The sequence below is a fragment of the Perca fluviatilis genome, chromosome 8 (assembly GCF_010015445.1).
Source record: "Perca fluviatilis chromosome 8, GENO_Pfluv_1.0, whole genome shotgun sequence".
In the NCBI taxonomy this organism is placed as follows: Eukaryota; Metazoa; Chordata; class Actinopteri; order Perciformes; family Percidae; genus Perca; species Perca fluviatilis.
In genome coordinates this window covers 10,545,604-10,563,306 of record NC_053119.1, presented here as the reverse complement: position 1 = coordinate 10,563,306, position 17,703 = coordinate 10,545,604, and the positions used below count along the sequence as shown (strand labels likewise).

The 17,703-nt window shown below is 40.4% G+C and overlaps 1 protein-coding gene across 5 annotated transcripts in view; it reads left to right on the top strand.

Moving 5' to 3' along the window:
- The window catches only part of map1ab (microtubule-associated protein 1Ab), an 86,011-nt gene extending 69,479 nt beyond the window's left edge, over nucleotides 1–16,532 (top strand). For 2 of the 5 annotated variants that reach the window (XM_039809210.1, XM_039809209.1), the window contains 3 exons: nucleotides 296–7,756; nucleotides 8,644–8,876; nucleotides 12,240–16,532. In XM_039809210.1, coding sequence (XP_039665144.1) covers nucleotides 296–7,756; nucleotides 8,644–8,876; nucleotides 12,240–12,395 — 7,850 coding nt within the window. In that variant the 3' untranslated portion in view covers nucleotides 12,396–16,532. Of the gene's footprint in view, nucleotides 1–52; nucleotides 7,757–8,643; nucleotides 8,877–12,239 lie in introns of all 5 variants that reach the window. The other 3 variants (XM_039809208.1, XM_039809207.1, XM_039809211.1) reach the window with 2 other exon arrangements.
- The last annotated feature ends 1,171 nt before the right edge of the window (nucleotides 16,533–17,703 follow it).

Below are 17,703 nucleotides of genomic sequence, written 5' to 3'. Positions count from 1 at the left end.
TGTTAAAACAACAAAAATAAATTGGAGAAAAAAGAAAAAAAGGAAAGTAAAGATGATACTGCTTCAACCAAGGTAGAAGCAAAAGAAACATTTAAGGAAGCCGTCAAACCAGTCATGGAGGACGAAAAGGGGCAAGAAACAAAGAAAGATAAAGATGTCACTTCTCCTGTCCAACCCGCCAAGATGGAGGAAGAGGATGTAATGATGAGCAAAGATATTTCTGCTGTCCAAACATCCAAGGACGGATTTGTTGCTAAATCCACCACGCAAGTTCCACCACTTCCAAGTGGGGAAGATACTTCTACTGTTAAACCAACACTTGGAGAAGAAAAAGAAGAAGAGGAAAGTAAAGATGATACTGCTTCAACCAAGGTAGAAGCAAAAGAAACATTTAAGGAAGCCATCAAACCAGTCATGGAGGACGAAAAGGGGCAAGAAACAAAGAAAGATAAAGATGTCACTTCTCCTGTCCAACCCGCCAAGATGGAGGAAGAGGATGTAATGAAGAGCAAAGATATTTCTGCTGTCCAAACATCCAAGGACGGATTTGTTGCTAAACCCACCACGCAAGTTCCACCACTTCCAAGTGGGGAAGATACTTCTACTGTTAAACCAACACTTGGAGAAGAAAAAGAAGAAGAGGAAAGTAAAGATGATACTGCTGCCATAAAATGTACCAAGGTGGAGGAAGAGCATGTTAAAGTATGTAAAGATGACGATTTCTATGCCGCATCAACCATGGTAGAGGCAAAAGAAACATTTAAGGAAGCCGTCAAACCGGTCATGGAGGACGAAAAGGGGCAAGAAACAAATAAAGATAAAGATGTCACTTCTCCTGTCCAACCCGCCAAGATGGAGGAAGAGGATGTAATGATGAGCGAAGATATTTCTGCTGTCCAAACATCCAAGGACGGATTTGTTGCTAAACCCACCACGCAAGTTCCACCACTTCCAAGTGGGGAAGATACTTCTACTGTTAAACCAACACTTGGAGAAGAAAAAGAGGAAAGTAAAGATGATACTGCTGCCATAAAATGTACCAAGGTGGAGGAAGAGCACGTTAAAGTATGTAAAGATGACGATTTCTATGCCGCATCAACCAAGGTAGAGGCAAAAGAAACATTTAAGGAAGCCGTCAAACCGGTCATGGAGGACGAAAAGGGGCAAGAAACAAAGAAAGATAAAGATGTCACTTCTCCTGTCCAACCCGCCAAGATGGAGGAAGAGGATGTAATGATGAGCGAAGATATTTCTGCTGTCCAAACATCCAAGGACGGATTTGTTGCTAAACCCACCACGCAAGATGAAAAGGAGAAAGAAATCAGTGAAGATATTTGTGCTGTCAAATCAACGACAGAAGAAGAAACAGAGAAAGCAGTAGATAAGGAGGAAACTTTCCCTGAAGAAGTGTCAATTCAAGATCATAGTGTTGCTATCAAACCTATCAAGGAAGAAAAAGATACAGTAATACTTAAGGTTGACATGTCTGGTATCAAACCTACCGAGGAGGAAAGCAAAGGCGCTGCTGGTGTAAAAACCCCTGCAGATGAGGAAACGAAGGTAGAGTCGAAAGATGTTACATCTGATGTAAAATTCAAAGAGGAGGCAAAAGAAATCCCCAAATATGACTTTTGTGATAAAGGAATGAAAGTAAAAGAGGAAGAAATGGAAAAAGAGAAAGAAAAGAGTTCTGATGTTGTATCCAGCAAAGAGCAGATAGATGATACTTCTGTCAAAACCATGACGGATGACAAAGAGGTGGAAATAGGTGACATGTCTGAGGAGAAGTCTGATATCTCTGATCACAAACCAATTCTGGAGGAAATTAAGAGTAAAGAAACTGAAAAAGATACAATAATAAAGGAGAAAGAAACAGACGCCAGTGTTGAGCAGCCCAAGAAAGAGGAAGAGTCATCTAAAGTTGAAACCATCGAGGTCGAAGTTAAACAGGGCAGTTGTGAAGCTGAATCCATTAAACAGGAGACAGAGAAGGAGATGTACACTCCAACATTCAGTGCCAAAGATGAGAAAAAAGGAAAAGATGATTATCCTTTTGAGTCTGAATCTAAGAAGGATGATATAAAAGAGGTAGATCTTCCCGTGTCTCAGACTTTGGAAGAGGAGAAAACTAAAAAGGAAGATATTTGTGGCGTAAGTGACAAGCATATACAGGAAGAAACCTCTGATAAGCTTACTGGAACTCAGAAAGAGAAGGAAACGTTTGGCGCTACATCAACAGAAATGCAGCAAGATACTTCTGTAACCACATCAAGTGAAGACCTAAAACCACTGAAAGATGACATTTGTGTGTCACCCAGCCACATCCAGGAGGAGAAAAAAGAGCAAGACAAAGATGCAACGGTTATTAGTCAAGACGAAAAGATGGATAAAGAAAAAGACGACACACATGTTGCTGAACTGAGCAAAGAACAGAAAATGGAAAAGGAACAAGAAAAAGAATACACCTATGAGACTGATGACACAAAAGATGAAAAGACAAGACCAGAAGAGGATGAAAAGATGATTCAAAAAAAGGATGTTGCTGACAAGAAGACAGATGAAATAACTGAGAAAGAGTCCTCTGATGCAGACCAAACCAAGGAGGAGAAATGGGAGCGAGAGGAGTTGCAAGAGAAAGACCTGGACAAAGCAATTAAACAACCTGCACAGACAGTATTAGGAGATGCAGCAATGGCATCCAAGTCCGATTACAAACCTGCATTTGTGGTTCAGTCCTCCGATGAAGACAGGGAAGATGAAGATGAGGAGGACATTTGTATGGGAGGAGCAGGCTCGAGACCTTTGTCAGTGAAGCCGAGCGACTCAGAACATGACATCTCGCCTGCAGGTCTGGCCTCATCCCAAAAACCACAGACAAGTGACGAAACTAAACTCCAAATATCAGAGCAGACGACAGTGATCATACCGATACTTACAATGCAGGAGCCCTCTATTGATGAAGACATCAAAGAGTTTAGCAAAGAAGAATCCATGCTTTCGCCTGAAATGGGCAAAGATGTTGTGAAAACAGAAACTACAGCTGCACCACTTGCCAAGCCGGAGCCCTCCTTTGAAATTATCACACCAAAGGAGGAGACAACCTCTATTCCCAAACAAGAAATGGCTTCTGATGTCCCAGCAGCTAAAGCAGAACCAATGTCAGACTCAACTGAGAAAAAGCCTGTGTTGTCTACAGTATCAAGCACTGACAGTCAACCCAGGAGCTCTACGCTCTCGAGCACTGAGAGCCAGTCCAGTGTTGAGGAAACACCACAACAAGAGAAACAAATACCGTCCCAGACAAGCTCAGGAGTCAGTGCTACAGAAAAGACAAAGCTGGATGAGAAACCAGAAAAGGAAGCAGAGAGGGAGATGGAAGGAGAGCGAGAGGTGGCTTCTCCAAGATTATCACAGCCTTGTTCGTATTTTATGTTGGATTCCGAGGACGTCAGCCACGTTGAAGTTGTAAAATCAGACACTGCAAAAATGACCTCGGAAAAGGAAAGCCTCACAGACGAAGAACAAACCTTTTGCGCGTCCAAATACGACCCGTATGAAAAGCCTATTCCAAAGGACTCGGACTTGGACTCCAGAGAAGAAAGTGAGGTTTCTTTAGGTTTTGATCACGCCTCTGATATGGGTATTGATGATAACAGAAGAGCAAGCCAGTCAGAGGCTGGAGGAGCCATGTTCCTCCTGGATGATCAGTACAAAGAAGAGCCTCTGTCCTTTAGTAGAGTTGACTACAGCCCGGTTTCCCTCACAGAGAGTGAAAGAAGCAGCCACCACAGTCAAAGTGCCTCACCTAAATATGAAGACAGAGAGAAAGGCCAAGAGGAAGAGAGTGAGAGAGAAGAGAGACCAGATACACCTTATGTTGACAAGAGCTGTTCATCCGTAGACATTCAAGATAACAAAATGTCCCAGGCTGCTGAGTCTTATTCTTTCAGTCCCAAAGAGGATAAACCTGAGAAATCAGAGAAAGAGAAAGACGATATGAAGAAAGGTGCCGCAACAGCAGCAGCAGCTTTTCAAACAGGGCCTACAGGAGAAAGTGACACGGTTTCTGCCAGCGCTGTTCAATCAGCAGGCGTATCATTAAGACAAGAAACACCCTCTCTGTCATGTAGCCAATCGGATCTTGTTACACATGTTTCAGCTGCTCCCGTAGCTTTTGGAGAATTCACAGAAAAGAGAACAACAGAAAAAGAGAAAGAAAAATCTGCTGAGTCACTTGAAGACAAAATTGAGTCCTCTGCTCATGAAAGAGAGGGATCTCCATCTGGTCGGCATTCACCTGCAGAAAAAGACATTTTACCTCAGCAAGCATCACCTTTAGAGAAAGTAGAAACTTCAAATGATTTAAGGACTGCATCTGCTGCCACATTTTCAGGACATGAAATAGACGATAATGTTTTGGCATCTGACAATAGTCAAATTAGCAGCTCTGCCTCTTGTAAATCAATGTTAGACTTTCCTGATGGAAAAGAGAGCCTAATAGATAAAAGATTACTTGTAGAAGGGGAAGATTTCAATGTTGATGATGATGATGAAGACGAAGATGAGGAGGACGAGGGAGAAGAGGAGGAACTAAGTGATGTAGATGTGGAAAAGGGTGCCAGAGAACAGTCTGAAAAAGAAATGTGCAGACGTAGCTCTGGTGATAGTGCTACGTTAGAACAGGTAGAGGACTCAAATAAAAAGTCTCAGCTGCCTGAATCAAGCTTCCTCAAAAAGGAAACCGTCTGTAAACCAACACCTGATGATGCCTCAACTTCAGACAAGCAGGACATGAGTCAAAAACCACCATCTCCTCAAACAAAACCAGTCAGAGAAGATGATACAGCCACATCCAAACTTCCGGAGACAAGGAGTGAAGATGTAGGTAAAATAACTCTGTCACCAGAGCCAAGTGCTCACAGAATGGATGAAAGCGGTTTCGCTACATCAGATGCTCCAAAACTTCCTGAAACAAAGAAAGCAGAGGACACAGATGAAAAAGATTTGTCTCCTGAACCAACCACAAAGAGAAGGTTGTCATCAGCAGAGGATTTCACCTCGTATGAAGTGCCACAGTCAGAAAAAGGAGATGATGACAGAGTGTCTCTATCGCCACGCTTTTTGGAAAAGGAAACTTCTCAACCAACATCCACAAGCAGCTTGTCAGGCAGCTTTTTGCCAACTGACTATTCAGAGTCCATGTCCAAGACTACATCTAGTCCTTCCCCTCCTCTAAGAAGTAGCTATGCAGACATTGGACAGAATAGATCTGGAGGTTATTCTGAGCATTATTACAGTGAGGAGAGTCAAGTAGAATTGAAGGAAGATAAAAAAGAAACATTGGTGCTCTCAGATGCCTCCCAGCTATCCAAGCTAAGCGATGATAAATATTACAGCCAAAGTGACTTTCGAGAAGAAAGTCTAGATGAGCGGCAGACCCTAGATATCACCACAAAACATGAGGAAACTGCCTCATCACCTTGCACGTACACCACCTTAACATACTCTACTTCAACATACTCCTCCACGTCGTACAGTTACTCGTCCTTACCCTCAACTTCTGCCCCTTTGAGCCAACAGTTTGAAGACAAAGTTAAAACTTTCACGACGATATCAAGCTCTGCAGTACCTCTAGCCAAAGAAGAGCCTTCGTTCACGACAGAGCCTAAAAGCTCCTGCTTCGGAGGGTTTCAGAGAGATGAGTACATGGAGGTGACGACGAAGCCTGCAACAAAAGTGTCTTTACCCAGCCAGTTTGATGAGACCAAACCATCAACTCCAGTCTTGTCTACCACTGCCAAACAGACTGAGGTTCAAAGCGGTTCTGCAAAGCCTGAAACAAAATCAAGCACTGATAGTTTTTATATGCTAGAAACTAAGATTACAACCTCTGCAGCACAAAGTGTCGAAGCAGTAAGGGTGTCAGACAGCTTATCCACATCAGAGGCTCGCTTTGATGTTTCTCCCCTCCAAAGGGCTGACTCCTCTGACAAGGTTTCCCAGGAGTCATCAGAAGACGAGGAGCCTGTTACACTTGAAATGGAGGACAGCACCCTACCATGCCGTATTGAATGTCAAAAAATCAAAGTGGCTGAGCAAAAGGAAAGTTCTTCATCGATAACTGCGTCATATGTGGTAGAAAGTACCACACAGTCCACAGAGACGAAGACCATCACCATCGCCTCTACTACTGGTGTGTCTAAACCTGAAATGGTGATGGAAACAACTCAACAGGCAACCTCACCTACTTCCCTGAGTGATAGTGGAGCTAGCAAAATCACATGTGCCACAACAGACGTGTCCAAAACAGAGGAGGAGAAAGAGAAAAAAGGGAAAACACCAGAGGTAAAAGAGGAAAAGACGAACGGAGCGATTGCACCATTGAAGGAAGATGCAAAGGTGTCAAGTAAAGATGACAAGACAGAGACTGCTAGTCAAGTCAAGCAGAAAATAGAGGAAAAGAAACTTGAGGAAAAGGAGTGTAAAGACAGCACAGACGAAAAGAAGGCAACAGCACATCCAAAGATATGTGAAAAAGCAGACGATGGTAGAAAAGGAGAGGCAGAAAGAGTAGAGGAGAAAACCTTGTTGGAGAAGCCACCAGAGAGATTAGAGGTTAGGAGAAGGAGCAGTATATCCGATTGGGAGCTTCTACAGAGGCCTGAAGACTGCCCAAGTGCCCCTCCTCCAGGTTATGGTGATGACGATGAGGAAGAGGATGAGGAAGCAATGGAAGCGATGGAATGGATGACCAGTGTCCACAGTACCTCTATGACCTCCTCAATAGATATCTATCACACAGAAACAGCTAGCAAAGAAGCAGTAAGGGCTGATCGTCCCTCTGACTTGAACACCGGAGCCACCTCCTCCTCTGCCTCCCCTCCAGGCTACTCCTCCTGCGAATACAAACATCGCAAAGGAGAACTTTCTCCATCGTTCATCAACCCGAGCCCTCATCCGCTCTCCAGTGACGAGGGTGAGGGCAAAGAGGACAACCGCAGTGACCACTCCCAGGAAGGGGACGAGGACGATCAGGAGCAACACTCTGTGAAAAGGAGGTCGCACAAGCAGAGGCACCACCACACTCCGAGTTACCATGGAGACCCTGGACACGGGCCACAACAGATGCCCGGCGCCATGTCCTCTGGTTTGGCTGTGACGTTAGCTGGAGAGGAAACACCTCCGACATCAGTGAGCGAGTCGCTGCCTTCGCAGTCCGATTCTGACGTCCCTCCAGAAACCGAAGAGTGTCCATCCATAACAGCTGAAGGAAATCTGGACTCAGACGAAGACGCTGAACACCTGCCGGTGGACAAATTATCTGGAGCTGGGGGTGGTCACCATCCCCCATCACCAAGGTCCGCTCAGAAGACTCATGACCCCCCACCCACCCCGATGAAGGACCCTCATCCCCACCCTCCCCATCCAGATGTGTGCATGGTAGATCCAGAGGCTCTTCTCAATGACCACAGCAGCACAGAGAAACTTCTTAAAAAGGAGCACAAGACCACCAAGGGCCTCCGAAAGGGCAAACCCAAGTCGGCCTCTCCCGCACGTAAGGGGGAAGTCAGGAAGAGGTCCTCTACTCCAGTGAAGCAGACCTCCAAGGACTCCGCCTCACCTCGATCAGCCTCCCTTAGGAGGAAGGACACAGACAGAAGCTCCAGACTGATCAAAATGTCTGAGACCCAAGGCTCCAGGAGCGAGATCCTCAACCCGGGGAAAGGCTTGGTCAATGGTGTCAAGAGCAGTTCAGGTGTGTAAACATCTTCACATCTTGCAACACAACATAATTTACCCTGAAATTATTCTTGGGTTGATTCAACTCATCAAATTTAGTCAGAAACTCAGAAATCATATTTGAGATATTGATAAAATACTTGATATTGGAATCTTTTCGACAATAAACATTAAGTTAGAAGTAAATGTTAAGACCTAAAGATCAAATGAAATTTCAGCCATTAGCCACATTTACATGCTAATTAAAAAAAGCATGCTGTTAATGCAATCTAAACACAGTGTTTGTTAGTTCACTCCAATTATTTAAATGAGATTAAGCTCTTAATTAAAATTCACCTAACTACACTGACATAAAAAGAATGATGCTTGCATCAGTAGATACAGTACCATTTAGAAAGTTGTACATATGCTGTTTATTTGATAAGATTTTGTCAAATGAAACTAGTTGACTGGTATTTCTACATTTCTTTATTTCAGTAAATATGGTTATTTTGGGTTGTTGACGCAATTATGTTAATGTTAGTCTATGTTGTTACAGCTCATTTTGAACATTGCCTTTCTGTTTGCAACTGTCGTAAGTCTGCACTTAATACAGACAAGCAACAGATTGTGGTCATTAAACATTGTGCTGTCAGGAGGTACAATGATGTACTTAACATTAAACAGAAAATATAACTCAAAAAGGAAGTAGGAGCACATTAGAATGATGGATGTGCACAGACTTTATTCTGTAAAGGTGCAATGATACATTGTGGTCATATTTTACAGAATAATTGATTTTTATGAATAAATTAGTGAACAGAATGTAATTTATTCAGTTGAGGAAAAAGTTGTTCTTTGCTACTGCAGCGCAAGTACTATTATTGCCCTCTAATGCGGTTTTATATCTTTGCTCACCCCAAGGTAACAACTCTCAGAAAACTAGCTTGGCCGTCCCCCCTGGACCACCCGTCTATGTCGACCTGGCCTATGTGCCCAACCACTGCAGTGCCAAGAATGTGGACCAGGAGTTCTTCAAGAGAGTGCGAGCTGCGTACTATGTGGTGAGCGGGAACGATCCGGGCAGCGGAGAGCCCAGCCGTGGAGCCCTGGACGCCCTGCTGGAGGGCAAAGCTCAGTGGGGCTCCAATTTACAGGTATGTTCCTTCATCAGTCTGTCTGTTTCTCATATTCTCAGCATCCATACATAAAAAAATCATAGTATAGTACGTCATAAAAAGTCATATAAAAGGTCATAGTATAGAATTTCATAAAAAGTAGTCAAAAAGTCATAGTATAAAATGTCATGAAAAGTCATAAAAAGTCATAGTATAGAATGTCATAAAAAATCATAAAAAAGTCATAGTATAGTATGTCATAAAAAATCATTAAAAAGTCATAGAATAATATGTCATTATACTATGCCTTTTTATGACTTTTCATGACGTACTATACTATGACTTTTTCTGACTTTTCATGTCATAAAAAGTCATAGTAGGCTATAGTATGTCATAAAAAGGTCATAGTATAGTATTTCATAAAAATTCATAAAAGTCATAGTAAAGTATGTCATAAAAAGTCATTGAAAGTCATAGTATAGTATGTCATAAAGTCATAAAATATTCATGGTATAGTATGTTTATAGTATATTATAACAATAGTATGTCATTAAAGTCATAAAAAAGTCATAGTATAGTATGTCATTATACTATGACTTTTTGTGACTTTTCATAGGTCATAAAAAGTTATAGTATAGTATTTCATAAAATGTCATAAAAAGATCATAGTATAGTATGTCATAAAATTGTCACAAAAAATATAAAGTAATCATAAGTATGTTATTAAAATGTCATTAAATAGTCAAATGTTTCAAGTTCTTTATTGACATGTGTACAACAATTACAGAGAATCAATTGTTGGCAATGGAAATCTAAGATCCCTCCAACAATGGTCATTAGATATAAATATAAAATTGTGCAAAGTTGAAATATAGAGAGAACATAAAATAATATAAAAATAATTTATATTTCTGGTAGACAGTACTTATATGTATAATTAGACTATATAAAAACAGTATGTAAAACAGTAAGTAAATGTATATAAAGGTAAATTGACAATATAATGTAAAGTCACAGTGATACTCAGCATTTAGAAGATCAAAAGTCTCTGAGACTGGTGGTGCTTGATCGGATGCAGCGGCTCTGTCTGCCGGATGGCAGCAGGCAGACCAGTTTGTGGCTAGGGTCACTGATAATCATATTGGCCTTCTTCCTGCACCGTTGGGTGTAGAGGTCCTCCATGAAGGGCAGCTCCGTCCTGGTGATGTGCTGAGCAGTTTTCACCACCCTCTTTAGAGCCTTACAGTTGAGGACAGTGCAACTGCCATACCAGGCAGTGATGCAGCTGGTCAGTAAACTCTCAATGGTGCACCTTTAGAAGCTGCAGAGTATTTTGGAGTCCATGTTGAACCCCTTCAGCCAGTGGAGGAAGAACAGCCGTTGTCTTAGTGATGGTGTCTGTGTGGTGAGTCCAAAAGTCATAGCATAGTATGTCATAAAAAGGTCATATTATAGTCAAGTCAAGTAGAACTGTATTTGTCCCCAGAGGGGCAATTGTTTCAATTGGACAAATACACAAGATCAATACAAATCAACATACAACAATACATTAAATATCAAAAATGTAAAAAACAAAACAAATTTGACCTTCATTTTTAAACTTAATTCAAATTAAAAAAGACATATTAATCGAGCGTGGTTGTGGTCAAGCTGATATTACCGTATCCTGTTTGAGTTTAGCAGTGAGATGGCTGAGGGTATGAAGGAGAGTTTATATCTGTTGGTTTGAACTAATGGGTATTTGAAACTCTAGGTGCATGGGGTGGTGCTGTCTGCTTTCTTCACAGACAGGACAGACTTTTTTGTTGAGTACCCGTGATACTGCTACAGACCTTGATTACCTTTGTCAATGCATTTTTTGTTTTAGATTGAGAGATGCAGATATATATATATATACATATATATAAGAAAAGGTAAAAAAACGACTCAATAAAAGATCTATAAAACAAAGTCATCAGGGACCTGTCTACCTCGAATTGAGCCAGCTTCCTCAGACAGAAAAGGCGCTGCTGGCTTTTTATACACAGCATATTGGTGTTACATTCAAAGGTAAGCTTATTATCAATTATAGTGCCCAAGTACTTGTACGTTTCAACTATTTCTACATCCTGACCATTAACTGTAGTGTTGACAGGGTTGGAATGATGACGTCTAAAATCTATACACATAGTATGTCATAAAAAGTCACACAAAAGGTCATAGAATATTATTTCATAAAACGTTATAGTATAGTATTTCATAAAAAGTCATAGTATACTATGTCATAAAAAGTCATAAAAGGTCATAGTATAGTATGTCATAAAAAGTCATGGTATAGTATGTCATAAAAAGTTATAAAAAGTCATAGTATAGTATGTCATAAAGTTATAAAAAGTAATTGTATAGTATGTCAAAAAGTAAGTCAAAAAGTCACGTTTAAAGTGTTCATATTATGCTCATTTTCAGGTTCATAATTGTATTTTGAGGTTGTACCAGAATAGGTTTACATGGTTTAATTATCAAAAAAACACCATATTTTTGTTGTACTGCACATTGCTGCAGCTCCTCTGTTCACCCCGTGTGTCCAGGGCTCTATTTTAGCTACAGAGTGACACATCCTACTTCTGTACCATCTTTGTTGGGATTCGCACATGCGCAGTAGCTAGGTAAGGATCACAATTGCTAGCTAGCTGTTTCTCTAACTACAGTAAGTACAAGGCACGATTAGCTGGGAGACTTCTTCTAAATGAGGGCGCACTTCTAACTTTGCGTGGAATACCTGCAGAAGAGGGACATGTAAGAAGTTCTTTTGTAGATTATGGTGAACTTGTGTGTGTTGTAGCAGTGTTTTGCCATTGAGAACAAGGGGGCTAACCGCTAGCATGGTTTACCCCCCTCGTTTCGGCTAGTGACGTAGAAAACCCTGCAGATTTTGAACAGCTCACCTGGAGGTTACATTCAGAAACCCGTATCTAACTCAAAACAGCATGGATGTTGTTTTTTTCCAAGTTTGTATGCGTGTGGAAGCACCAGAGACACAAAATAACACCCCCAAATCCCAGAAAGAGTGATTTTTTCATAATATGGGCACTTTAAAGTCAGAATACTGACTTTAAACTCAGAACTCAAACATTTATAGTATAGTATAGTATAGTATAGTATGTCATAACCTGGACGCTATAAATAGCCACAGCCGTGCATAGCAGCCAGCTGTTCTGGTTCTGTTGGAGAACCTCACCGATGGGACACAGTCTGTGAAATTGCACTTCTTTTTTGCTGTTCTTCTCCCTGACAGGTCTAAGGAGTGATGGAGTGGGTTGAACTATTTGTTTCCATTCTTGAATTTGTTTTACCAGTAATCTTATCCCCCTCACTTCCTCCCTACTCTCTCCCTCTAATTTTGTTTCCTCATGTCCCCTTCAGGTGACTCTGATCCCGACCCATGACACAGAGGTGACCCGGGACTGGTACCAGCAGACCCACGAGAGGCAGCAGGACCTGAACATCATGGTTCTGGCCTCCAGCAGCACCGTAGTCATGCAGGACGAATCCTTCCCTGCCTGCAAGATCGAGTTCTGAGCTTGACGAGGCTAGCTTGGCTTCCCCCCCACCCCACCCCCCACGTCATCTGTTCTCAATGGAGGCGGAGTGAGAGTGAACAGCACTCTCTGCTTCTTGAAAGCTTCTCGCTCTCATGGTACCAGTCTCAAACGCATTTGCTGCAACCCTCAATACACTAGATTCTTTTAGCTGAAATCGAAGTCTAAACTCTGGGTTTATGCTCTCTGTGACCGTGGGGTCTGTCCTAACATACCTCGTAAACAAGTACTCAAAAACATATTTAATAGCATAATCACGCTTTCTTTGCCTCATAAATCTAACTAGACAAATGGACATCATTATCCCAGAAATGCATAATGCTACAGTTAAACTATAGATTAGTAAGGTGTAGTTCGTAAACTGTTTGGCACAAATCACAATTAACTCGGAAATGTAATACTCCCAAGTGGTAAATTTCTCCTCCAAAAGGCCAAAACAAGTGCCAAACACTGTTAAAACAGAAGTTATTAGTTAACTTCTCCAAAATGTCTCCTAAATTCATCAGTGATCAATAATTTGTTGAGACTGTATGCAGTGTTTCTTAGAAGAGTAGACATTTATCGGTTTATTTGCCATTGGTGCTCATCCTTTGCAGTTCTGATCACGCTACAGTAGCTTTTGGATTAACTCAATAATGACATAAATTGATGTTATGTAAAAGACATAAAAAAAATTATATATATACGTTCCTTCTCGTCATTTGTGGTGAAGTTTTAGGAGGTGCCTGAAGTTGCCACCATGTGAAATCTTTCTTCTTGGCTCTCACAGCTTAGCTGGTGCATGATGCTTGCGTTTTAGCTGGGACTCTTTGAGAACTACATAGGGTTAATCCTTTCTTTAGCCAGCCTTCAAGTGTGGAATGCAGTATAGTGTAGCTAGGTTACTACACTATTTGGCTGTCTATGCTCAAGTGAATTCAATAGGCGCCAGGCAAATGGACGGTGTTTGTACACTAATCCTATCTCTTCTGGATGTAATGGTTCCTCTTTAAGTCTTTATCATGCTCTTTGTTGGTTGTATGTACTCCAGTATACATATAGGGTTACTGTTTCTATATCAATACAGAGGTTATGTTCAATAAATTATATATTTTGTGATGATGCAGCAACTTATGAGGCGAATGCAGCGTTTTTGATGATGCATTCGAGAAGGTTTAATTAAGATTATCTGTCATTTCCTCCTGTTCAGCTACATTTTACCGTCTCTGTCAATATCACAAAGCGATCGAAAAAAAGAAAAAAAAGAAAAGCAGTGACCTGTGAAAAATGTAGCAATGGAAGCTGGTCCGCTATACCCTTCAGAGAGTGTTATGCCAGTGGGAACTGCAATATTAATATTTATTATTAGGGTTATTTTTCAGGACAAAAAGTGTGAAGTGTGTAACAGGAGGTTTCATTCATGTGCCTTTAGCTTGTGGTTTTGGAGAGAGGGGGGTATATTAAGGACATGTCAGCCATTATTAAGCAGATCCAGAAACCAGGGTACAGAGAAACCAGATAGTCAACTTTGAAATAGAGGACCAATCAGTTCATACAGTACACAAACAAACCTTATCCACACTGAAATAGTACACTGGATACTACTTTGGAGCTATGTAATCCAATTCAGCATTAACCCCACATTCTGAAATGCCACTTTCAAACAACTATGAATGTCTTTGAGCAAAATATTGCACTAAATAGGAGTGCACCTTTCTGAGAGTTTAGAAGTTGGATTATGTTTGCAGTTGAAGCACAGAGAGTGAGTGTGGTCGCATCGTATTATAACATAATGTACAAGACGTTCCTCCAAACTGAGCTTGCTGTTAAGCAAGGGACATCTTAATTATGAAGCAACTACCTAATATGAATCCCAGAGTAATATTTATAGAATGCGCATGAATGATTATGATTGTACTGATATAAAGTAGGAATGTCTTGTGTGTGTGTGTGTGAGCATACGATACACACTGGGTTGCTGTTTTATAACACGGCACGGTTCGTTTCTGACGGTGACGTGGCGAGGGACTTTTCTGTGGGTTCAGTATGAAAGGTCTTTCTGCTTGATCACAGCCAGATTGGAGAGTCAATCATACGCTCACATTAAATTTACATGTGGCCAAGTTTTATATCTTAATTTCTTAATTCTGGTTTCATTTTCTCCACATTTGTGCTGCGAAGCAAACACAAACACAATTGTGATTATTATAAATTTTTTTGCCCTAATAAGAATTACATTTCTGCCAAGATGGCTCACCGCATGATTGTTATTTTTGTTTTGTAAGGACTGATATGAAACTAGGGGACGAGTCAGGCTGGGCGATGGAGGAGAGGAGGCCTGGATTTCTATTGATGACAGATTGATTGTTAGGATGTTGCAGACCTAAAGCAGGGAGGATGCTCTGCTTGCACAGTTTAAAATTTACTCCATTCTTTCTCCCAATCTGATTCAGAAAATGGAGCAAACGCCACAGAAAGCTAGAGTGCGTTGTCCGCGGGCGCTAGCCTGGCACCAGTGCCATTTTCTTTCCCTGTAAAACTCACACTACCTTATACCTCATCTTCCAAAGCCGCCTCCGTGCTCTTTGCTCCGCCTGGCCTCCCTTAAAATTATACATGTCCATTATGCACTGTGTAAGCCTTGATATGCATCTTGTGTGTGTGATGATTCAGAGGAAGACAGTTTTTTTTTGTCATCCCACTAGGGAGAATCTGAGTTGGATGCAGGTTGTATATTAAACAGCTGGGCACGCACAAATATACACCCTAGTCTTGAAGAAGTTGATTAACTGAAGGGCACATTAAGACGTGCACACTGGGGGGGACAGAGAAGGCTCAAAATGACTCCCTTGAAAACAAGCAAAAGGTCCTTTTTAGCCCCTCTTCGATGCTCTATGGAAATGTGTCCAAATAGCCAGGAAGAAGCTTTTTAAGGTCTGATATGTTGTACTGTCTTTGAATAATGTTTTTAAGTTGGCAGATTCCAAATACCCAGCTTTGAGATTTTCAAAGCATCAGTAGAACGCTGTGAATCCCTCAATACTGAACTGTATGACTATACAGAAGCTGAATGCACTATAGAGGAGATCTATTTTTGTGAATGTAGAGTTGGTACTACCATGCGAATGCTGCTGGATCAAAACGAGAGAGAACAATAAATACCACAACAACAACAACAAAACAAACAGTCACACCAGCCTGGACAGAAATACATTTTAGGGAGCACAGCATGAGAGCAGATAGCACGGTTCTGCTCCAGAAGAAGAAGTTTGATTTCTGACATGACAGAAAGCAACCGAGATCCCGTAACAAACATATTAACAGAAACACATAAATAGTACTAATAGTACTTTTCCTTTTCCTGAATATGACTTGAAACACATGCAGACTCAAAAACCATCGATGAAATTAAACAAATGCACATTTATGTACTGTGCACAGATTTGTACATATCGCTCTAGAGAGAACAAATCTGAAAGATATAACAAACTATCCTTCTTGTGACACCTGTTCATTTTAGCTGGTTTTAGTGAGAGTATGATCATAACTGCTAACTACTGTTTGAAACAAGCAAACTACACAAAACGCTGACAAGATACAGAAAAGATAAAGAAAAAAAATGGCATCTTTTAGTTCACTTTCATCGCCATACCTGCATTGAAATGAAGATTTCATTTGATCAAAATATGGTGTCATCTGTCCATCTAATCTCTCTGCATGTGATTTATTTAGTTATAATCCTGAATGTAATTGTTTAACATGGAAATAATAATAATAATAATAATAATAATAATAAAAAAATGCAATGATATTTTAAAGAGGTATATTTGAAAAAAAAAAGAGCAAATTGTCTTAACTGGTACTGAAATGACCTACCGTAATATAATACTGGGCTGTGCTTTTATTGTTTGCCATATTAACATGTTGTTAAGAAGACGCTGTATTGGTAGTTCTGTTTGATTCTCTCTCTCTCTTTTTTTTGCATTGTATTAATCTTAGTTATGTTTTTCTTCCTCAGCGCAATATTCAATATCTCTCTGTCTCTTTAAATCTAACTGGTAAAACTAGAACTACTGCAGATTCATTGTAAAAGGGAAACAGCCTGGTGATCATCAATTAAAGTACATTTAAATCTAAATGTGTGCCATGAGTGTCTCTTTTGTCTCTTTACTGTTCATTTTATATATCAGGAGTGCACATCAAAGTAACACAGAGTAACTAAATACATCTAAACAAATTATTTAAAAGAATAATACAGTACTTACATGAAAGATGAAATGGTAACTTTGTCATCTGTGACTAGACAAGAGTCGACAGCCACGCTAGCAGCTCTGTGAGGCTGTACTTGGACATAGCAGTGCTTTAAGCTAAATGCTAACATCTGCAGGTATAATCATTTTAAATTAATTATTTTTGACCTGATGATGGCCCATCTCATCCTGAAACTGGGATATGAATGTATGTATTAAATATCATAATAAAAGTTAGAATATCACCAAAAGGTAGTACGATTCATCCTCTGGGGAACATGAATGCGTGTTCAAAATTTCATGACAATCTATCACAGAGAAATTCAACAGGGGGTCCGGGAGCCCTGGGGGGTCCTCAGAGTCACTGCAGGGGGGCCACCAAATTATAGTTAATTTATGAAGGTTTTTTCCAAATTAAAATGTCTTAACATGAATCCAATATATTATTAGCAAATATAAATCACTGATGATAGGCTTACTGGCCTATAGGTAAGGTAGTCACTAAGGTAGCCATCCTAAGGATTCAATGTGCCACATGTACAGTATGTGCAACATTTAAAGATGATTTATAAAATCATGCCCACAATAATTATTTTAATAGCTTAGTATTCTATGCACTAAAAAAATATTTATAAAGGCTTTAGGCCGCCCTACACTTTATTGTAAGTCCAATTTAATATGCAACTTAATTTTATACAATATACAGTATGTAGTAGGGGGTCCCTACTCCGTCTCTTTTTCAGTTTAGGGGTCCTTGGTTTAAAGCACGTTGAAGACCCCTGATCTATCAAATATTTGCTGAGATATTTCAGTCTGGACCAAAGTGGTTGCCAAAAATATGCATCATCTTACAGTTTTTCAGGGACATGATTGATGTAACATTTACATTTTCTGACAATTAAAACTTAGAAGAAAACTTTAACATTTTCTATACGTGGATGGACTACATAAAGTTATTAAAGGTGTCAGAAATGATATAGGTTACTGTTTTATGTTTGTTTTAAGCCAGTAAAATCGAAGAGATGCAGAAAATTAAAAGTGATTTGGGGGAAATAGACC